The sequence below is a fragment of the Lagopus muta genome, chromosome Z (assembly GCF_023343835.1).
Source record: "Lagopus muta isolate bLagMut1 chromosome Z, bLagMut1 primary, whole genome shotgun sequence".
Lineage (NCBI taxonomy): Eukaryota > Metazoa > Chordata > Aves > Galliformes > Phasianidae > Lagopus > Lagopus muta.
In genome coordinates this window covers 52346890-52371048 of record NC_064472.1, presented here as the reverse complement: position 1 = coordinate 52371048, position 24159 = coordinate 52346890, and the positions used below count along the sequence as shown (strand labels likewise).

Genomic DNA, 24159 nt, shown 5'->3' with positions numbered 1-24159 from the left:
GTACCACAGGGACCTTATCTCCCTCTGCAGTATGTAGGGATCTGGATTGGATAGGGCCATTTTGATTGACTGATCCTCTATTGTTGCCCAACCAGGTGGCTTCTTTCAAATGTTTCTCTCAGTGCTTAAATGTTCCTCCACCCATTGCTTTCAACATGCTTTTCAACAACCCATTCAATCTTACCAAAGGCTGGTGCATGATAGGGGACCAAGCCAACTGACAGCAGGAACTGAACAAAATAAGGATAGGAAAAATCACAGGCAGAGGCTCTTCTCAACATCACTGAGCAAAAGCAGGTATATATTAGAGTGACTAGCACCTTGATACTCTCTCCATTTCTGCCTAAAAATGGATGAAAATGATTTTCTTCTTCTCACAGAAAAAATATTTTTTATACCTCATCTGCTTTTTCTACTAAAATGAATACAGTGGCAGCTTATATGTGACAGACACTCTCATCCACAGCTTTCATGGCACTGGGATAAAACAGCATTTGTAGGATCCATTTTGGATGATTTCTTAGTGTCTGAATGAGGCATAAGTACATCTGACCAAAAAACAAATGACCCTCTGTGGTTATTTTATGCTCCATTATGACTTCATGGTAGGTCCATTATGGCTCATTAAAAAAGAAGCACTTGACCAAAGTAACCTACATGAAACCTTATACTATCCTGCTTTGTTTAAAGCCGAGTCTGCATCCTTCACAAGATGTATCCAGGTCCATGTTTTCAAAGATGTTTTATGTTCTGCACTTCCTCTGATTTCAACATAAGTTAAGTTGAACTTTACAGAATCACAAAATAGTACAGGTTGGAAGGGATCTTTAGAGATCATTGGGTCCAACACCCCCTGCTAAAAGCAGGTTCCCTACAGCAGCTCACATAGGTGGGCATCCAGATTGGTCTTGAATATCTCTGCAGGCTGAACAGTCCTAGGTCTCTCAGTATTTCCTTGCAAAGGAGATACTCCAGGCTCCTAACTGTCGCTCTGAATTAGACTCTTTCTAGGAGCTGATGAAGATGTGGAACAAGACATTATTTCCCCATGCTGTGTGTACTGGTATACAGGCACTTCAAGAAAGCAGAGGGTGAAGATATCCCTAGAGGGGTGAAAGATTTCCTGTAGGCATATCTGGAGGTTCTTGAGGCGGCTAGTCTTCTGGCTTTTGTCATTGGAGGCAGTTAAAGAACATTTGTTACTCTTATGGCTGTCCTAAATCCTTCTCCATTTGATTGCAATGCCATGAGTGTTGCCATCATGGACCCTGCCCCCTAAGTCCTTCAGTTTAAAGTGTGCCTCACTAGGTTAGCCAGCTTGTCGCCTCTTCTAAACAGGTGGAATCCACCGCACCCTACAGGATATTAATAGAAGATCCCACTATAGTAAAAATCAAAACTCTTAGAGTGGCACCAGCACTTTGGGTACCATTCTCTACATTAAATAAACATTTGAATTAATTAGAGAACATATATATGAGGTAGTGAGATGCCAGTGACCTACAGGGTTCATATGTACTCAAAACTTTGAATGTTAAAAGGAACAAATTGTAAACAATGAAAGAAAAAACTCAGAGGCAAGAAAACTGTGTAATTCTTGTAGTGCTGATGTGAACAAATTGATGGACAAATACCTATAAAGCAGTTATGTTGTGCAAATTCCTGCACTAACATAGAACAACCAGTGTAGCAGGGTATGCCATGTCAGTATCAGGGTATGCTCCGTGAATGATGATGTATATGACAAAAGAAAGGAATAGTAGAATTTTTTTGAAATTCACACTAAATCCTCAATATTTCAATGTTTAAAATGCCTACAAAAGTGCCTATGTATTCAAGTTTATTTGTTGATTCCTCTCTTTGCTGAATATGAATTATGGTTACATACAAAAACTATCAATTTCATTTATCCAATGAGCTGTAATCCTTGCTTTTTTTTTTATTACTTTTTTTTTTTTTTTTTTTTTTTTTTTTTTTTTATGTGCCATAGTAGAAAATTTTGTGAAAACATCAGGCATTTGGTAGAAACGAAGTAGCAGAAGCACAAGCACTAAATCACTTTGAACTTACAGATGCTTTGTCTCACCATAATAAAGGAAGAGTAAATGTCAAGTAAGACAATATTCTTCTACTGCTTAGGACTTTTTAGGACTCAGATTAGTATAGGTGCAGACGTTAGGACATTAGCTAACATGCCTGACTCTATTTTGTTTTAGGGTATTTTCTTTCCCATTTTTAGAAATAGTATGGTTAATATACTTAGGAAACAAACACAATACAGAAAATGTTCCCAAACTACATTTTCATTTAAAACTTTATTTCTTATGTTTAGAACATTACTGGAAACAAAGAAGCTTGTAGGCACAAACAACTTAATATCCACAGTTTTTGAATAAAATATTTGCTAATGAAATCACAGTGACTCATTTTCATGAAAACTACATAATTTTATACGTTTTATATACATACAAAAGTCATGTGTTGTAAAGACTTATTTTGTCTAAACATCTGGGTGCTAAAATCCACTGCAGATCTTACATTTTAAATGTCATATCTCTTCTGTATGTTTTAAAATAGATTATTATACGAATATCACATCCCTGAAGAAAACAAACTTCTAATAAAGCTGTGTATTTTCTTCATATTTTTTCCTGAATTAGAGAGAGAAAAAGAAAAAGATAAGTAATAACACAACAAATATATAATCTAGGAGTATAAACCAGAATAAAAATGCAAGGGTAAAAATAGGTCTGTGTTCCATGAGCAATATTGCTTCTCTACTGGCCTTGGTTTGACACTTGTAAGTCTACAAAACAGTACATGACCCATTATGTAACAGGAGAAGAATTAACTGGGAATTAGCAGAAACAGTCCTTAAATGTAATAATAACTGGCAACTACTTGGTATATTTCCTGGTTATACATACACTTTTTTCTTTCTATGAGGCACATTCAAAAAAAAGCCAAAATCCAAATTTCAGTATGCAATGTACTTACAGTCATAACATTTTGAGTCTAATTCAGATCTCCTGTATTCTACTTCTGCAAGGTTCTTCATCATACAAATAATTCCTCCAGTTAAAGTAATAACTCTAAAAGGACTGTTTCATTACATAGCCTTGTCTTCTTTCTGCTTATACCGTTACTCCATGCTGACCACTTAGGAGTGGACCAAGCACAGTGCCAGTAGGCACCAGTCTGTTAATGTCAGTGGGAGGTCTCTGTAATGCTAATCCCTGTGTATGACTCACCACTCCCGAGTGTGGTCGATCTTTTGACTTTCCAGTTCTGCTAGTGGATTCCAGTGCAGTGAAGATATGTATATCTGCTTACAGAGTATATGTATAAACATGTAGAAAATACGTACTAAAGGTAGTTTTGCATCCCTGATCTGAAATAGTGTTTGATTTACTGGCACACTAAGAAGAAGATACACTCAGCCATATAAGCTATACCAAGCTTCTTTATGTATTTTGGAAACTAAGAATCTGAAGAGGCAGTCTGAGCAAAGGCAGACAGCACTTGAGTGGGACTGGAGAGATCTGCTTTTCTTCCTGAGTCTGTCACTGCTGGGTAATTTATGAGTTCTTCTTCTCTTTGTGCCTCAGATTCACAACCTGCAAATTTAAGGTAATGATTCTGTCTTTTGTATAAAGTGCTTTGGAATTAATGGAGAATACGTACTGCTTCAGAGGGAAATTTATTGCTAAGGAAGAGCCTTAGCCTTTTTTCTTTCTTCACTTTTCTAATGAAATAAACACAAAAACTGTCTTCTTTGAAATCAGTGGGAGGTTTACACTTGATAATAATGCTGCCAGAACCTTTTCTGAGTGAATGACAGAAATTCTGCTCCTTTAGAGACAGCATTAACAGCAATTCTTGCTCAAAGACATGTAACTATCACCCTACCTATGAAATGCCTACACTTTAGTAGATAGAAGATAAGCAGCAGCTTTGAGAGCAACAAGGTAGCAATTTTCAATGTAAATGCTGTATTTGAATAGCTCTAAGACATTCATAATACAACAGCATGCGTATTAATAATACTAGTACTAGACTGCATTTTCCTATACTATGATTTTGACACAGAAGTTTCCTAAAAATATGTTTTGTTTGTTTATTTTAATATGTCAAAGCAGTTTGTAAAGTACAAATTGTCATTTATACAGTTCTTGTGTGTCCTCTAAGAAATGTATGTGCTTCTTCTATATTTGATGTTATTTGCTATCAATAGGAAACAAACTTTAATCACTTCTAATTTTTTTTTTTTTTTTTTTTTTTAAGAAAAAGCTTGAAGAGATATCCAGCAAAACTCATATTTTGGACATTTATCCCCTTCAAAATGTTTTACAGTATCCCATGACAGAGTAGTTGAATGATTTTCTTTTCTTTCCCTTCCCTTCCCTTCCCTTCCCTTCCCTTCCCTTCCCTTCCCTTCCCTTCCCTTCCCTTCCCTTCCCTTCCCTTCCCTTCCCTTCCCTTCCCTTCCCTTCCCTTCCCTTCCCTTCCCTTCCCTTCCCTTCCCTTCCCTTCCCTTCCCTTCCCTTCCCTTCCCTTCCCTTCCCTTCCCTTCCCTTCCCTTCCCTTCCCTTCCCTTCCCTTCCCTTCCCTTCCCTTCCCTCCCCTCCCCTCCCCTCCCCTCCCCTCCCCTCCCCTCCCCTCCCCTCCCCTCCCCTCCCCTCCCCTCTCCTCTCCTCTCCTCTCCTCTCCTCTCCTCTCCTCTCCTCTCCTCTCCTCTCCTCTCCTCTCCTCTCCTCTCCTCTCCTCTCCTCTCCTCTCCTCTCCTCGTTTAAATGATGAATATAAAACCCCACTGACAATGTAAACACAATAAATCTAGCAATGTATGAATCCAAAACTATTCTATTCGGAATATAATAAAGGAAATAAGTTTTACTCAGCTTATCTGATAAACAGAGTAAAACCTTCCTGTTACTACACCCCTCTCCAGCAGCAGCATGTGTTCAATAGTCCTCCGGTTCATTCACAAGTCATGCTGTCTGTTCACTTATCCATCAGAACTGCTTGAAGTCAGCCTTTCCCACAAAGGCCTTTGTGGGTGACTCTCCATCCAGTCCTCCCTGAAGAAGTAATCTGTTGCCATATACACACTGTTTTTATATTTCCTGATGTTCCTCAACAGCAAGCATCTTCTCCTCTGAAATACCTTGGGGTCAAGGATTCCTGGATTGATGAGTACAGAGATGAATCTCCACTTATCCTGCAGGGGCTGGCTTTTCATCATCTTTATTTCAAACACTGTATCATACAGGAAGGGCATCTCATGCTCGGGGAGGTAGAGAAAATCTCCACTTCTTTTAAGTGTGCTTCCTTTTGGTGAGAAATAGATTATTTGGCATATCTGAGATTATTACTTTATTCAAACTACTTAAGCAGTCAGAACTGAAAATTGCACAGAACAGTTTGTCCACATCACTCTTGAAGTGTATGATAACTTCATCCAGCATGCAGTTACATGCCCTAGCATAAGCATTTGCCTTTTTTTTTTCTAGCATTATACAGTACTTTCCACTGTAGTTACATGAGAATATAAATATAATGATTTGATTTCTAAGCCTTCCACAATATGCTCCACGTGATTTTTCTTATCCTGAATTTTTCACTGGTATCTAGAGAGCATGATTCTTCCAATTGTTGACTGTTTTCATAGTAACAACAGTAACTCTTCTTTTTTTTCAAATTCCAAGTATTTGTTTTAAAACAGATATCAATCAGTACAATCTGTTCTGGTTGTTTGCTGTGTATAGGCTTTACATGGGTAATATCAGAAAGGCGAGAATGCATGACAGACTCCTGTCAGTGCAATTTCACATGACTACACATTTGCCCTTCAGCTTCTCTTTCCTTTTCTGCTGCTTGCTTTTTTTACCATCAATTTGTAAACTCACAGTCCTGCGTTTCTCTAAGTTCAAAAGCTCTTGGAATAACTCCTTCACATTGTGGTTCAGCTTGGCAGAGGTCTCCATGAACGCACATTTCCACTTCTTGGCCATAGCTTCTCCTTCACTGCTTTCTACCTCTCTGTTTTGGTTCTCATCATTTTTGTTCCCCACCAGCATTATTGGAATGCTTTCTATATCACCTTTAATCTGACATATTTGTTCATAGATTGGTTTAAGTTCCTCCAAAGACTGTCGGCTGGTGATGGAGTAAACCAAAATGAAAGCATGTCCTTTAGAAATAGAAAGACGTTGCATGGCTGGAAATTGATGGCTCCCTGTAGTGTCAGTTATCTGCAAAGTGCATATGCTTTTATCACAACTGATCACCTGCCGGTAGGTGTCTTCAATGGTGGGGATGTAGCTCTCTCTGAAAGTGCCTTTCACAAATCTCAACACCAAAGAACTTTTGCCAACTCCTCCAGCCCCAAACACAACAACTCTGTAATCATTGCTTTGCTCCGGCATGTTTCTCAGTGTGTCTGTTGTTCAGCTAGAGGGGAAAATCTAGGAAAGGAAATAGGAAAAAATAAAGATATTAATGCAGCTAACTTCAGTAATTTGAATTTATCTTTCCCAGTATGAGAAATAAACACGGTAGAAGTGATGTTATGCATGTTGCAGAGTTACAGTTTGGCCTGGGTAAGTAATAAACGAATATCTTCATCACTTATTTAAAATGAGCATTGTGATTTTAAGTTGTATTCCTACTGGAATAACATTACCAAAGCAAAAAGCTACATATGGGAACTGGTTTTTCATCATGGCCATCCTGAACAAACTGAGCAGAAGTGAGACTGAACTCCTCCTTTTTATTCCAAAAAGTGTCTCAAATCATTGTTAAAACAGACTGCTAGATATGTGTATGACAGTCAGAGAATCACTGAATCATTAAGATTGGAAAAGACCACTAAGATCACCTAGTTCATCTATTAGACCATTACTCTGAACATGCCATCTCTTCAGCAGCTAGGGAATTAATTTCCATTGCCCCTAGACAACACAACTTCATGACTTGTAAAATTTATCTGCAGGTTAGCTGGAGTACTGCATCCAGATCTGGGGCCCCAAATATGGGAAAGATGTGAAGCTGTTGGAGAGGGTCTGGCGGAGGGTCACAAAGATGACAGAGGGCTAGAGCACCTCCCCTATGAAGACAGGCTGAGGGAGCTGAGCTTGTTCAGCCTGGAAAAAAGAAGGCTGTGAGGAGACTTCATTGAAGCCTTCCAGTATTTAAAAGGGGATTATAAAAAGGAGGGGAATCAATTTTTTTTAAGGGTAGGCAGTGATAGGTCAAGGGGGAATGGTTTTAAGCTCAAGGAGGGATGTCAGGGTGAAGTTCTTTACAGAAAGTGTGGTGAGAGGCTGGAACAGCTGCCTACAGAGGTTGCAGATGCTCTGTTCCTGGAGATATATTCCAGACCAGGTTGGATGGGGCCCCAGGCAACCTGGCCTAGTACCAGATCTGGTGGTTGGTGGCCCTGCTGTGGCAGGGGGGTTGGAACTTGGTCATCCTTGGACTCCCTTCCTATCCAAGCCATTCCATGATTCTGTGATTCTGTTTCTTCGCCTTTCTGCCCATTGTATTTATGACTTGCCTCTTATGCTTGTATTTGAGGCATTAATAATATATTAATTCTCTATCACTCCAGAAGAGACAGAGAGACAGAGTTCTTGCATAATAAATACCTTCAAAAAGTTCTGAAAATGAACTGACTTGTATACTTCCCCCTACAGTAAAATTAGGTTAGAATATCAGGCAAGAATACAGACAGAACATTAGAATCCAACGGGGAGCCCACCTACAGGAAGGGTCGTAAGGAGCATCCAGTGAACTACAGACCTTTCAGCCTCTGTATCAGGGAAAGTCATGATTCAGATTGTCTTGAGTACAATCACATGGCATGTGGAGGACACCTAGGTATCAGGCACAGCCACCATGTGTTCATTAGAGAGGTCTTGATTAACTAACGTCATCTGCTTCAATTATCAGGGAATCCTGCTGTGGATGAGGGAAAAACTCTTGACATAGTCTACCTGGACTTCAGCAAAGCCTTTGACACTGTCCCACAGTATTCTCCTGAGGAAGCTGGCAGCTTAAGTCCTGGGCAGGTACTTACTTTGCTGTGCAAAAAAACAGCTGGAGGGCTGGGCCCAGAAAGTGATGGTGAATGGAGTTAAATTCACCTGGCGGCCACTCATGAGCTGTGTTCCCCAGGGGTTGGTACTGAGGCCTGTCCTGTTCAATGTCTTTATTGATGGTCTGGGTGAGGCTATTTTATGCTCCCTCTGTAAGTTTGTAGATGGCACCAAGCTGAATAGAAATGCCAGTCTGCCTGAGAGTAGGAAGGCCCTTTAGAGGGATCTGGACTGGCTGCATTGTGGGGCTGAGATCAGGGAGATGAAGTTGAAAAGGATCAAGTGCTGGGTCCTGCACTCTGATTACAAAAACCCCAAGCAGCACTACAAGCTTGGGGCAGATTGGCTGGAAACCTGTGTGCAGGAAAACAATTTGGGGTACTAGTTGTCAATCAGTTGAGCATGAGTAGCAGTGTGCCCAGATGGCATCCTAGATTGTATCAGAAACAGCTGGCAGCAGGAGGAGCAGGGAGGTTATCATCCTTCAGTACTCAGCACTAATGAGGCCATACCTTGAGTACTGTGTTGAGTTTCAGTCCTCTCAGTCTTCTGAGTTTCCTCTCAAGAAAGACACTGAGGTTGTGGTGTGTGTCCAGAGAAGGGTGACGAAGCTGGTGAGAGGTCTGGAACACAAGTCTTACGAGGAGTGGCTGAGGGAGCCGGGATTGTTGTTTGGAGGAGACTGAAGAGAGAAAGCTGTCTATAATTACCTGAAAGGAGATTGTGGTGAGGTGGAAGCTGAAATCTTCTCCCAGGTATCTATCAACTGAATGAGAGGGATGTGCTACAGGATTTTTAGGTTAGGTATTAAGAAAAAAACTGTCTTAGAAAGAGCAGTCAAGTATTGTAACAGGCTGCCCAGAGAGCTGATGGAGTTATCATCCCAGGAGGCATTCAAGAAACATGTAGATTTAGTGCTTAGTGGGTGTAGTGGTAATGGATTGATGGTTGGACTTTTAGAGATCTTTTCCAACCTCAGTGGTTTGATGACTCTATGATCATATAAGCCATTCCTGCTGGTAAAATTCTTCTCCTTTTATAATTGAAAGCAGTTAAGAAAAAGATACTCATTACAGATTTGTCACAGTTTTGGTTTTGTTGCAGCGTTTTCACCATGTTGCATTGTTAGAATTCCATCCAAAGACACATTGCAAATTTCTTTGAAACTTTTTGGCTAGATGTTTTAGAGCAGCTCTCATTTCTATAAAAAATCTTATCTAACACTTGTTATCCAGAGCCAGAAACTTTGATCCAGTTCTTGAGCTCTTATGACATTCTACTGAGATGTCAGTTCGATATACAGTACAGCATTTGTCAGATGCTCTGTATTAATTTCCTGAAAGCTCTTCTTCCTCAGGCAAAATCAAATCATTTCATGTCAGTCAGATTTATTTATTTATTCATTCATTCATTAAGCCTAGGGAAACGTTCCTGTATTCTCATGGTTATTATGAAAATCCAATGAAATTTCAGCAGTGCATTTGGTTCAAAACCTTACCTGAATGTAAAACAACAGTCCGTAAGGCTATCTAGTGATGATACCATTTTGCAGTGATACATGATGGAAGGTGGACCCAGCCTCAGTAGAAAATGCTGTTAGAAATATGGTGGCTTAGAGCATAGTTTATGGAGACAACAAGGGTGAAAAAGATAAGCGGGATGAATGAGGAGAGAAGAAGGCCTCTGAAAGGATTTTTTACATATCTATAGAAAAATATTTCTGTGGGAGTATTATCACAATGTTTGCCAATGAATATAGACTTACAGAATGGGGATTTTATGCTAATGGTATTTCCGTCCTTTAATGCAATACAATATATAATTTGATTCTTTTCTGTTCTTGCTTAGACTTTCTTATCAATGAAAATCTTGGCATATTTGAAAGCTGAACAGCTTCAAAAGGCATTTAAAACAGCTTTTCATTGCAACATGAGGTTGTAGTGCATTTGGAAAGCACTTTTTTATTCCCACGCTGAACAAAGTGTTCTTTGAAAGCATGCTTCCTGATAATCAGCCAGTATAAATTGTGATTTCTTCACTGCAGGAATGTTGTAATGCTTGATTTATGTCAGTTCTGGTTTTTAGGCACACATTGTTCTTGCTATCTTTGTAAGCAGATATGAATATTTTAGTACTGTCAAAGTATTTGTTGAAATGAACGTTAAAAAAATAGATTAAATAAAATTATATTAAGTAAGACACTATTTACTCATAACTGTTACAACTTTTTAAATACCTTCCTAAGACAAAATTATAGGGAAACGTTTTAGACCATAGCAAAATGAAGTCTTGAAATGCAAAGAAATCAGTTACATAACTTCAAAATAACAATATGCTGCATTTTGTTCAATGTATTTACGCAGTGCCAGAGATCTTTAAGATTTCTTTGGGTCTTCCTCACTTGCATAAACAGAAATGATACCAAATGAAAATTTTACCAAGAGTGCACTGATGTTCTACTGGGTGTCACTTTCCAGTTAGTGGATTGGGTAACCTTAAAATTAAAAAAAAAAAAAAAAAAAAAAAGAATATCTACACTCAAGGTCTGTTTGAATTCATCTCTACTTTTGGCATGTTAGATACTTCACTTAATTGGAACTACTTTCAGATTTATTTATCTATTGGAGTATTTGGTAAAGCAGTATGTTAATATTTTAAGTGCTTAGAGACAAATGTCACTGAGCAACCTTAGAGACTCTGCATGTATGTAGATAGGTATTTGTTAATTCAACACAGAAATAAAAATGTTGAGAAAACAGCACGGTATTAAATCTCTACGGAACCCATACACTTTTATTTGATTTTTCTCCCCATCATAACAACTGGTTTGTTCAGTTTACCATGAATTTAATTCATCTTACTAAAGAAAAAATTACAATTTTATATATTAACTTTTCACCCCGTAATGCCATTGGATAGGGCTGTAGAACTTCTCGCTGAAATGTTTCACTCATATGAACATTTGCACAGTTAAAGACTAAGTCTCATCTCTCAGTCTGTTTTCTAAGAGCAGATGCTCTTTATGGGTATGACGTATGACTATACACGCTGTGGTGAACTTCTCTAGATGCCCACTACCCCTCAAAAAGAAACTTATTTTTTTCTGTATCTAACAGAAAGATGTGTGGGCTAAAAGATTTCCTTAATGAAGAAAGTTAGAAAAATATGGGGAAAAAAAAATCAAAACCAAAATTTCTCAAGTAAACGTTTGGCTCTAAACACTTTGGGTGCTAATTCCCATATATTATGAGATTCATGATAAAAACATAAGCATATAAAAGTACACATTGACACACAACACTGTGCATGTTCTTGGAAGACTGTTTCTGTTCAGCAGAAAAAACTGTACAAAGATCAATGGCCCTTTTGCCTTTCCTCCTTAGTCCTCAATTCCCTCACATAAACTTGAGACTATTTAAACAACACTTCTGTAGAAACAGCATTATCAGAGATGAAGGGTTGATGATTTGTTAGGGAATATATAGCTCCTACTGTTGCCTTTTCTTGCCACACATGTAGTGACTGCTGTCTTGACTACTGAGATAGTTCTGATGCTCTTATACAGACTAAGTCATTCCCCATTCAAAACAACGTGGATTAGTTCTAACCAAGGATATCACTGTCTGCTTTTCAGTCCATGCCTTGCATAGTGTGCTGTCCAAAATCACTATCAGTCAATGAAATACATTTTACAACTGCTAGGCAAGAACTTGTGAATAGATTAATACAGTGGGTTTCAGGACCTGGAAGGATATCTCACAAATGGTTATTTAGTGCAGTTCTGTCGACAGTACGGTTTCAAGTGCTAGGAAGAAGCCTGAGCTTTCACCAGGAATTGTCCACAGATCAAAAATATAGGAAATATTTATATATATTATATATACATATGCTGTAATGTGCATTTTCTTTAACAATTACTTTGCAAATCTGCACCTCAAAATGTTTACGAAACTGAGTACTTTCGTTACTGAAACGTGTTACTTTTAAACAGGAAAGCAATTTCATTTTCATATTAATCGTTTTCCCAGGTTTCTGTACTTTCTATTCTGAAGTAAAAAATGTATACCTAGAGAGTATTATACCAGTAACTTACTTTCAAAAGTCTATGTTTTAAAAATAAAAAATACTTTCTCAGTAACACACATCTGCATTCTAATGTTTGAGCACATAAAGAAAACTGCAATGCGTTTTCTTTGCAGGAAGGTATTAGCAATTTGTGTTAGCCAGAATTTGATTACACATAATACCTTTTTAAGAACAAACAAAAGTTGTCAGTCTATATTTTCAGAAAAGAATTTAAAAATCAATAAAAGACAGTAATTTTCTTTTTCCTAACTTCACATTCATTTCAAGGTAGAACTACTGAACTTTTATTAAACGGGAAACATCAGTTAGCCAGGAACGTATTTGCACTTTTCACATGACTGGTTGCCTACACACAGATTTTAAACAGTGATGTTAAAACTCTGTGAGGATTTCATTGACACCTATCCTGAATCACCTTAAACCAATTCCATTGCTTGAAGTCATGATGAGGGAGATTGTATTTCACTGACACAACCTACTGCAGCTCTGCATCGTCAGAGGAATCAGAGGCTTATTCTGATCTCATAAACGTAAGTCTAACATTCAACTCGAATTTACTCAAGAGGAAGTGCTTCTAACTTCAGTGTGAGGGAAGAGTATGTTTGTCACACACTGATACCCATTTTTTGACATTTTTGCATTCTTTTTATACTCATATCAAGAATGAAATGCTAATCAGTATTGTTGCTTGTGATGAAAGAAAATGTACACTCTTTCAATTTATACATACAGTGGAATTGTCACATGACCTTTTATCACTGCCTTTGCAACAATAAGATAAATTGTATGTTTTTTTATTTTACTGCAACACGACAAGTGAAGTATTTGCTGATAAAACCTTTGTTTGAGTAGAAACTAAAAAATAACTTCCTCAATAAATTTTCCTTTTTTTTTTTTTTTTTTTTGTTTTGTTTTGTTTCCTATAAGAAAAACTGTTCGTTTGAAAAGGAGAGTAATATAAATGGCCTCATGCTCACATGCTACATGGAAGCTGATTAGTTAGTTATTACAGAATAATTATTGAGATTTACTGCAGCTTGAGAGTAATTCAATGTAATCGAATCCTTTCGATAAAAAACAATACAGAGAAAAAAAGTATTTGATTAAAAAGAAAATAAAGTAGAAGAAAAGGGAATATAGAGTTGAATGTGATCATTCTTTTCTGTAAGAGAATCTTTGAGCAAAAATAGTTTTTAATGTGATTTTTTAAAGCTAAGCCTGGGGGAACAGAGTACACTCTGTCACAATGAAAAGGTGCGTCTTTGATTTTTACATGCGATGATGGGATTTTTACAGGGGCAGATGTATTGGTTCGCATAAAAGTGAAGTTTTCAGTTGAAACTCAAATGAAACTAGGACCACCATTAATAGCAATTTCAGAATCGGCAGTGACAGAATAAATCTTATCCACCTTGGGAGGCTTGCGGGTTTTTTTGATACTGCAGACTGCAGCGCTGGTATAATAATCCACTTGGACAGGAGGAACTTTCTCTCCGAACTCCAGTCTTCCATAGAGACCTGTTCTGCATTATACGAAGGGGATATCATTTAGTCTGATAAGTATCAGGGCTTATGTATCTGCTCTAGTGCTAGAGTGGTTCAAACAGAAGTACAGCAAAACCTAGAAGAAAAATGTGCTTGCATTTGGTTTTGTTGTGGGACATGCAGTAACTGTGCCTCCCAGGTGTCTGACCAATTTGCAAAGAGATTTTTCAGTGTAAGCAACTTCCTGTGAATTGCAAGAATGGTATTTGGCATTGAAAGAGACCTTCTAGAATATCAAATCCAATTCACTGCTGTTGCAGGCAACAATTTCATAATCTCTTCCATGACGTTCCATCTGAAAAACATGCAGAACCTCTTCGTAACTTCAACAAAAAAGCAATTTCAGTAGGCTAGTGGTCTAATGGTTTGAAACCATCCATCCTGAGTGTACTCACACCGCATTTATACCCATTTGTTCTTTGCTCTTCACAGGGATGAAGACTGCTGTATATTGAAGCAGTCATTTTCCCAGACTTTCAGTTCCATGGGACCACTGATTTGCAGTTACATATTTGATGTACATATTTCATGTTTGGCTAGCTCTTCACACAAAACCATACAGTTCATTGTCCCTGAACAACGGCACAGATTCCGTTCCACGAGAACTAGGCTCTAAGGCATTTTGTAAGCACAGCTGGGTCCCCCTGCAGGGAGCTCCTGAAACTGGAGTGAAGTCAGAAAAGGGGGAAAAACAACAGCCAAAATAATCATCTGGTCCAGAATTAACCATTTTAGAATGAAAACATTCCAGGTACAATAAAGTATAAACCCTAGCAAAAGTAAAACAGCAATCGCTTGTAACAGCTTCATTTATATGAAAAGGCATGTGAGTGCACACATCACATATGTGCAAGTATGTGCATTCATAAACAGGCATTACACATCTATGTGTATGATCAATCACACATAAAAACAAGAGATTTGGAAGCTTTTTTTAAAATGAAACTTCTAATCTTATTGCTCAGCCTGAGCTCACCCAGCTGTGGCTGAGGGTTGCAGCATACAGAACACCCCACATTTTACAGGGGAAACACCGTAAGGGGAAGTACTGTCATCTCTGAATTCATGTCACTTACTTGAGAATAGCCCTTTATGATTTATTTTCATTCATTCAGCTCAGAACCGCACAATCTACAGAGCAAACAAAATATTTTTCACCTGGAAGACGAATGGTGAAAGTTGTGTTTGTTCCAAAGAAACCCACAACATTTTTGTGTTCTTTCCTCACATAAGGAAAAATGTAGCTTCAACATAAAAATATTTTTAATAGAAAATAAAAATAAAATAAAAAATACCCCTCTCTTTACACCATTGTAGTGGCAGTGTATAAGTAGGGCAAAATTCAGTACATTCAGTTTTAACGAAAGGCAGTTAAAAAAAAAACAGAAAGTGATTAAGCTATGACCAGCATCCCAATAAACAGAAAAGCAATGCTGTTAAACTGGCCAGCATGCATGTTACAGGTTTCTGGCTTCCATATCAGCCCCAGCTTGTAATGTGCCATATTCTCTATCTGTGGTAATGACTCGGATCAGATTTTGCAGTTCTAACTCAAGCAAAACTCTACTGAAATTTTTCCTGAGTGAGAGCTGTGGGTTTTGGTCTGACAAGGTAAAAGAACCTCTACTCTCCTTGCAAAGCTATGTTAATGGATAAGGCAACGAAGACAAATAACAGAAAGAAAATTACCTGTGAAGGAACAGAAGGCTGCAAAATTTCCTCAGTTTCTGCCTGTCATCACACCAACTGCTGACCCTTTCTGATGTGGGTTTTTCTCTACTAGGAAAGGGAACGCGTCTCAGTCGCAGGGCTGTCGCTCTGTTCTCTCCTCCTCTGCCTTGAGTCCTGTGATGCCCGTTGCCTGCTGCCTGTCCCAGGCTGCAGCTCTGCACTCTCCCCTGGGGCCAGGTGGGTGCTGCTGTTGGCTGGGCTGCAGCTTCACTCCTGCTTTCTGCTGTTACAGATGCAATAGTTTCATCCTCCGCTGGTGCTGCTGCTTAAATGGCGACTGCACAGCTCATCTAGGCTTTTAACTGCCACCTACTGAGTAACTGTGGAATATGTGTATGGATGAATATGTTACATCGGCTGCAAATTTCTGGCATTCTCCCCAGATGCAGTGCATTTTTACAACTAAACTTCAAACCTTTGAAATATTTAGTAGTTAAAACTGTAGTTTACTTTAATCTTACACTTTTTTTTTTTTTTTTCAAGACCACTCCTTTAACTTCAAAAAGCTTATAAAGCCTTTGGTCAAGCTAATCCTCAGTGGGCCCAAATCACATAGCTCCATCCAGATAAGTGGAACTCTGCTGATTTATATTAGCTGGGAAATTTGTATTTTAGGTCCAATTTTTTTTGCAAAAATACAGTAGAATTGGAGTACTAAAAGCATGCCCTAAAAGCAGATGCTATACAGCAGAGCCCTTCTACATTTCAGTCACTGGAAGCAGAGGAGATAAATTTTCTGTGTGTTTTCCTGAGAGCAGAGTAAAATCATTTTCTTGGGTTTTACAGTCAAATGAAAAGTGAGTAAGCACATTGATTTTTCCAACTTGAAATGCAATTTTTAAATGAAAAATCCGGAGACAAGTTCTAATACCTCCTTTAGCTGTTTATATCCAAATCACCTCCTAGCAATGCCCAGAACAACTTTCTCTCTCCAGAGTGGAAGCAGGCTCTACACAATGTCTGCAAATTCCCTCACATGGAACACAGGCTATTCTGTGTGACCAAGGGGTGATGGCACCTCATAGCCTTGTGGCATCACAGTTTCTCTCAGCCTGCACATACAGCTGAGCCAAGCTGCTAGCCTGGTGGGGAAAAGAAGCTGCCCTACAGCGATAGGTGGCATCCAGCACCAAGTATGGCAGTAGGGAGAGTATATGATTTTTTATTTGCTTGCTGTTACTGTGGAGGGAACCAAAGGTTGAGCAGTGAGCTCATAACAGCTGGTAGGATTTGTTAAATGCCACTCTTGGTAAAGGGAGGCTTTGTTTTGCTTGTTTTCATGAAACAGTCATACATCATGTTAATTGTTTTGTTTGACGCAGAAATGAAAAGGTTTTTCCTTTACATGTGCCTTTTGCAGATGTCTGAGTATTAGGTTGCTGGATGACCTGTCCTTCTAGCCCTGGGGAGTGATTTGTACTGGGTGCAGGTCTGGTATAGACCACCCTTGACCTTTGTTCTGCAGGCCACCAGACAGCAGGCATGGGCCCAGCCATACCCCAACAGCCATAAGCCTAATGAAGCAGCCTTCCAGCACAGCCCTACCTGAACAATAATCTAACTCTGTGTGCTCTGAGGACTGGCTAATACTGAAAGCAAAAAGCGGAGGTATTATAAGACTGCAGTTACCGCGACAAAGCAAGGCTTAATCTACAGACTCTGTAATATTAGACAAAAGTTTGGCTTTTTCCTGGTGCTGCCCATGGCAGCACGCATGTAGGATCTCGCTCTGCTTATTCCAGAGTCTACAGTGTGCTTCTGAACTATAAAAAATACATCTTCTCAGTGATTTGCAGGTAGAGGATCTCAGACCTCAGCAAGTATACCCTTACTACCAGTGCATTTTTTAACTTGCCTGAAAAGTGTGAGAAGCATCTGATGAGCACTAGAGTCATAATTTGCAACAAGTTTCACTCATTTGATTTACACCACTAGTCAGGGAAATTTTAATTCTTGAATTGTATCCCAAAAAGACAGATGTTCAAACCTTCAAGACTATGTCTTTTAAAATCCTGATCCTTTCTGAAATACAATTTACGTCAATTGCAACTATCAGCATAGACTGCTGTCATTCTACTAACATGTCCAAAATAAAGAATTCTCTCATTGGCAGACACATCTCTGCTGGTATACACATGCTCCAGTTAAGCAGCTTTCAGTCAGGCTCTCCTCCCACTGCAATCATGGTGAGATTTTTCTGAGCACAAGTGCAGTGCTAAGCTTGCACTGTAAAGCCCTGCAAGGGATATAGGCTGCTGCAGAAGTAATGCTTCCTATTTATTTCTATGGAAATTACAAAAGATATACAGAACACATTAATGCTGTTTGATAGAGCACATTCTTGCTACAAAACACTACTTTTCAGCATAGTCACCAACATTTGCTACACATTTTTGCCTGTGACGAACAAGAGTCTGCAAACTGCACTTCTGAAAATGTGTACTTGTACCACTGGAGGTGACCCACTGCTGCTGCCACAGCAGTGTCCAATGCTAAGACCTTACTCCAGACTGCAGGGGAACCACTGCAGCAAACTGAGAGAGTCAGTGAGAGAGAGAGTAGCTGGTGTTCTGCCAGGAGCTCCAATGAAGTCCTCCGGGAATGCTGTTCCTCCCCTTCCCTCCAAGAGCCTGAAAGGCCAAAAAAAGGCAGTCCACGGAACCAGAACATTAACTCTTTAACTCCCACTCCCACCAACAACAAAAATCACAAAACCACAACGTTCCACCCCTTATTCCACATCACTGCATCATGCTTAACATATATCTATACACAAACAAACAGTAATTAACATGCATTATATACACACATATCTGTATACATGGAGTTACTGACTGCACCCCCCCAATATCAAATCTGCTTGTGGTACACATTGAACATCCCACTTTTCTGCATCACCCACCAAGTGGATCCAGGTCCCTGAGCAAAAACAGTACCACAGAGAGGTCTTCCCTTTCCAGAAGCTGGAAGAACCCAATCCACTTTTCCCAACACGCTCTTTATGTGTACCACAGGGACCTTATCTCCCTCTGCAGTATGCAGGCATCTGGATTGGATAGGGCCATTTTGATAGACTGATCCTCCATTGTTGCCCAACCAGGTGGTTTCTTTCAAATGCTTCTCCCAGTGCTTAAATGTTCCTCCACCCATTGCTTTCAACATGGTTTTTAACAACCCACATTAACGCTACAAATTGTTCGATCTTACCAGAAGCTGGTGCATGATAAGGGATATTATAAATCCACTCAATGCCATGTCCTTTGGCCCAAATATTTACAAGTGAATCTTTGAAATGGGTTCCATTATTTGACTCAGTTATTCCTGGAGTGCCATGTAGCCACAGGACTTGTTTCTCCAAACCTAATATGGTTCTTCGGGTGGTAGCATGGGGTACTGCATATGTTTCAAGCCACCCAGTGGTTGCCTCCACAATGGTAAGCACATGATGCTTACCACTGTCAGTTTGTGGCAAGGCGATACAATCAACCTGCCATGCCTCCCCATATTTGTACTTTTGCCATTGCCCTTCTCCCCAGAGAGGTTTCATCCTCTTGACTTGTTTAATTGCAGCACACTTGTTACAGTCATGAATACTCAATAGTGTCCATAGTTAAGTCTACGTCTAGGCCTCTAGACCACTTATATATCCCATCTCTTCCATGATGGCCTAAGGTCTCATGGGCCCACCAAGCTAAAATAACTCCCTTGTTCTGCCACCACAAGTCTATTTGAGCCACCTCAATTCTGGCAGCTCAGTCTACTTGATGGTTATTTTGCTGTTCTTCAGTAGCCTGACTGTTGGGCACATGAGCATCTACATGGCACACCTTTAAACCATATTCTTTGAGCAGCGATGTTTTTTCACAGTTCCGAAGCACAAATAGTTTTACCTCTTCTTTGCCAATTGCTTTGTTCCCATTGCTGTAACCACTCCTATAAGGCATTTGCCGCCATCCACAAGGCAGTATAAAAATAAAGCATTGGCCACCTCTGGTTTGATGCTTCTTCTCCTTCAGTGGCCTCTGCAACTTGTCGTGTGGGGCTCCACACAGCAGTTTTCCATCTGCAATGCTTCCCTACAATACAACATAATTCATCTGTGAACAGGGCATATTTCTTTTCATTTTCTGATTGTTCACTGTATGGTGAGGCCTCTTTAGCATGCAATACTTCTTCTCCTGGTGATGTTCCAAACTTTTTGCTTTCAGGCAAGTCCATAATCACCTTTAAGACTCCTGAACGGCTGAGGTTTCCCATCTGTGCTCATTGTGTAACCAGCACAATCCACTTACTCCAAGTGGCATCAGTAGCGTGATGGATGGAGGGAACCTTTACTTTAAACATCCAGTTTAGCACTGGTAGTCGAGGTGCCAGAAGGAGTTGCATTTCAGTACCGACTACTTCAGAAACAGCCCGAACCCGTTCATATGTGGTTAAGATCTCCTTTTCAGTTGCAATGTAACACTCTTCCAACCCTCTGTACGCTCGACTCCAGAATCCCAGGGTCTTTCCTGATGCTCTTTGTCACAAACTCCAAGTGGGAACTTTCTCCCCAGCAACAGTGTTCTTTACATCTTTTCTCATCCATACTGGCAACAGGGCCACAGCATGGGCTATCTCCTGCTTAATTTGGTCAAAAGCCTGCTGTTGCTCATGGCCCCATGAAAAATTATTCTTCTTCCACATCACCTGATAGAGGAGGCTTACAACGAGGCTATAGTTTGGAATGTGCATTCTCCAAAAGCCCACTACACCCAGAAAAGATTGTGTCTCTTCCTCGCTCGTGGGTGGAGACATAGCAGTGATTTCGTCAATCACTGCGATGTAATGATGCCCATCTTGCCGTTTTACTCCTAGGAACTGATTTTCTTGAACAGGTCCTTTCACTTTGTTTCGCTTAATAGCAAAACCAGTATGCAGAAGAATTTGGATTATTTGCAATTCTTTCTTAAAAACTTTCTCTGCTATATCTCTCCATACAACAATGTCATCAATGTACTGTAGGTGCTCAGGAGCACCACCCTGTTCTAGCATGGCTTGGATCAACCCATGGCAAATGGTCAGGCTATGTTTTCACCTGTGAGGCAAACAGTTCCAGGTGCACTGGACTTTTACCCTCCACTGAACTGTGGCCTGCATTCTGTGGCCAAAGGAATGGAAAAGAAGGCATTAGCAATGTCAGTGGTGGCATACCATTTGGCTGCTTTTGACTCCAGTTCATACTGGAGTTCTAACATATCTGGCACAGCAGCACTCAGTGGGGGTGTGACTTTGTTCAGGCCACGATAGTCTGTCAGCCTCCATTTTGCACTGGCTTTACACACTGGCCATATGGAGCAGTTAAAAAGTGAGTCAGTTTTGCTGATCTCTCCCTGACTCTCTAGCTGATGAATCAGCTTATGAATGGGAAGCAAGCAATCCCTGTTTGTGTGGTACTGCCATCTGTGCACTGTTTTTGTGGCAATTGGTACCTGCTGCTCTTCTACCTGTAGTAACCCCACAACAGACAGATCTTCTGACAGGCCAGGAAAAACGGACAGCTGCTTAACGTTGTGTGTATCTACAGCAGCAATTCCAAAAGCCCATCAATATCCCTTGGAATCCTTGAAATGCGCCCCTCTGAGATACTGAGTACATCGAGATACTCTCTATACCGAGTATGCACAGAGCCTCTGGCCAGTCACTATAGGATGCTTCTGCCAGTCTTTACCAGTGAGGCTTATTTCTGCCTCCAATACAGGCAATTCCTGACAGCCCCCAGTTACTCCAGAAACATAAATCAATCCTGTCCCTTTATAACCCAAGGGCATCAGTGTCCACCAGTGCCTTACATTTCTGTAGGTCTGATGTGCCAGGCCATAGAATCCATACAGTTCAATACATTCTACTATCCCTCCCTTTCCCCTCCCCCAACTGAGAGCAGAGCCCCCTCTATTGGTTACCTACAATAATGGGATCAATTTCAGTGGTGGTTGATCTGTTTTGTAACTCTCTCACCCATGCTCGTAGTGCAGGAGTGAGTGTGTTATGCTACTTCTTCATGTCCTCTCCATGCTCTTGTAAGCAGCTCCACAGGGTGGCATGTGACATAGATTTACTGCTGTCATTTGCTCAAGCGGAGAGGTGTTTGCCTTTAATAGCTGAGACATTAATCTGTTCAATCATCTCTTCCAGCAGACACTTTTGATCATCCTGGTCTTTATCATGTGTTTCCGATACCACCACGGGTTCATCACAATTAATCAATAGGGACGATTCCTCCAGCATGCCATCTTGTTTCTTCTCCATTTTATCTATCATCTTAACTACTTTACTTAACTACTAAACTACTAGTCTTTCTCTTACTTGGGAGACGGCTGAAATAAAAGCATGGGAGGGTGGTAGTTTTTGTTCAATGAAGTGTAATATTCAGTTCAAAAACTGGTGGTCTTGTTTTGGTCCTTGTACCTATCAAACATTACTACTAGTGTACTGGCGTACCTTTCCGATGCTGTTCTTGTGAGCTTCAGCCATATACCAGGTGTATTCCTCACTCTCTCAGGATCGTGGTCCTGGCATGGATTGTTAGGATCAAACATGGGATCATACAACATTTTCACCATGGCTGTTTTTACCAAATATTGAATGCCTTTCTCAGCACTATTCCATTTTCTCATCCCAGTCTCCAGATTGTCTTTCAAGGGATATCTTTCCTTCAACGGCTGCTAACACTCATTCTCAGAGGATGGTGGCTCTGTTTTCCAGACATCTACTAATCCCTTTGTCAATAGCTGAGTCTCGGGCAATGCCTCCTAGTTGGTGAGCTTCGTTACCATGTAGAGACACACTACTGGCCCGTTGTCCCAACAGTGAAGCAACCAGGTGACAATAGTTTCATTCGGGTGCATGTAAACTCCTTTCTTGAGTCTTGGATTTCAGTCATCTTCAGAGGTCACGAATAGTGATAACAGTGACTCCCTCCTCCTACTCTCTTCTCTGTGTCTCTTAGTTTTCTCAGTTGCCTTTCTCAGTGATGGTGGTTTTGGGGAGGACCCCCTTGCCTGGATCTTCCTCTACTTCCTCTGCTTCTTCTTTCCATTCTAGACATGAGGACATCCGTTTCCATTTTTGCCCCTTCACAGGGGAAACTGACATTGATACTGGTGCTTCTTGTGATCAATTGAGTTTGAGTTGGGGACTTTCTTCTTTGTTTGGATCTCAGTTTGGAAACTCTTTCTCTCCAGAATAGTATTATATGGAGCTTGGTAATCACAAGCCATGCCCCAGATAAGCCATTCCTCCTCAGATCTTCCTAAGCCGCACCATCCCTTACTCAAATTCTTGCATAATTTCTTGGGATCCCACAGGTGTTCAAGAGAGAAACTCCATGACACTGGGGATCCCCATGCTTCTAATCTCTTTCCTAAACCTCTCCACATTCCCTAACACTCCGCATTCTCTTGTTTTGGGAAAAACTTCCTCCACATGTCCTGCCATCTGTCACAACACAACAAAATGTAACAGAATATTGGTGGAAAGGTTTAGTCTCTACTTCTGTACCACCATCCGCCTCTGTCACTGTGGGCCAATATGATAAAATAGAAGACATTACTTTCAGAGCAACCCATGTATTTTGGTGTGAGATTTCCCTTCCTACCTATGCTGAAAATGAGCATGGCAACTTTTGCCCTCAGCTATGGCTTTGTAATCTTTGTAAGCACTGGCAGTGTTCAAGAGGTGACTGGATGAGGTGCTGCAAGATATGGTTTAGTAGCTTGTGGTAGCAATGGTAATGAGAAGACAGTTGGACTAGATTATCTTATAGGTTGTTTCCAACCTTGTGATTCTATGATTCTATGATTCTGTGAAATACAGCACAATCCCAGCAAATTCCAAAGGCCTAACCCAGGCCAGAAACAGCAAGGTACGAAATTCCCCACCCCAGGCTGTGGGAAGCACATTCCATTTCGCTGAATGCCAGCTCTGGGCAGAGGGGATGCAGCCTCCCACAGGGAGCCATGCAGCCGTGTTTGCACCTCAGTGCCTCTCACAGGTTTGTGGTTTGCGGAACTACAGGGATCACAGAAGCAACATTGTGTCCTTCAACCTGACATGCAGTCAGTCCTGTTTCATTAGTGCATTATACCCCTCACAGTGCTGTTCACACTGAAGAAATGCCCTTCCTCAAGGACCTCTGTGGTAAAGTCCCAAAATACATTGTGCTCCATGCATTGCTCAGTGCAAGGGAAAGTGGAGAGGGCAAGAGTGCAAAGCCCTTTGAGACTGTTTCCATAATACTAACATTGTCGACAAAAGCCTCATGCATGCTACATGATTTTTGTGGTTCTGTACTGCGTATGAAAAAGAAACCCTTAGTTAGCAAAACATGACCTGTCTAAAGATTTGAATGCACATCTATCATAAAACTACACATGCACTGAAAAGTATTTCATTACATTTCTAAATTATTAAGAATTCTCTGAAGCAAAATATAGCATTTCTATCTCCATAACATCATAGAATCATAGAATTACTCAGGTTTGGAATAGACCTTCAAGATCATCAAGTCTAACCACAACCTAACCATACTAAACTAACTACCCTCCACTAAATCATGTCCCTGAGCATCACATCCAGGTGGTTTCTAAACTCATAAAGGGATGGTGACTTAAACACCTCTGTGGGGAGCCTATTCCAGTGCTTAACAACTCTTTCTGTA

General features: G+C 40.2%; 1 protein-coding gene across 3 annotated transcripts; it reads right to left on the bottom strand.

Annotated features, from left to right (window-relative positions):
- Positions 1-4751: 4751 nt before the first annotated feature.
- On the bottom strand, positions 4752-15738 carry DIRAS2 (DIRAS family GTPase 2). 3 transcript variants are annotated; one of them, XM_048931817.1, is made up of 3 exons: positions 15420-15738; positions 8612-8809; positions 4752-6467 (listed from the first exon to the last, which is right to left on the bottom strand). In XM_048931817.1, the coding sequence occupies exon 3, from the start codon at positions 6426-6428 to the stop codon at positions 5829-5831; it is 600 nt and encodes a 199-aa protein (XP_048787774.1). In that variant the 5' UTR covers positions 6429-6467; positions 8612-8809; positions 15420-15738; the 3' UTR covers positions 4752-5828. The 3 variants fall into 3 exon arrangements, with proteins under 3 accessions (XP_048787774.1, XP_048787776.1, XP_048787775.1); XM_048931819.1 differs by having other exon boundaries at positions 8612-8781; XM_048931818.1 differs by lacking the exon at positions 8612-8809.
- Between the last annotated feature and the right edge of the window lie 8421 nt (positions 15739-24159).

What these genes read in the sequence shown, in the direction of transcription:
- DIRAS2 (XM_048931817.1), bottom strand. Translation starts at nt 6,428, where the DNA reads ATGCCGGAGCAAAGCAATGATTACAGAGTTGTTGTGTTTGGGGCTGGA.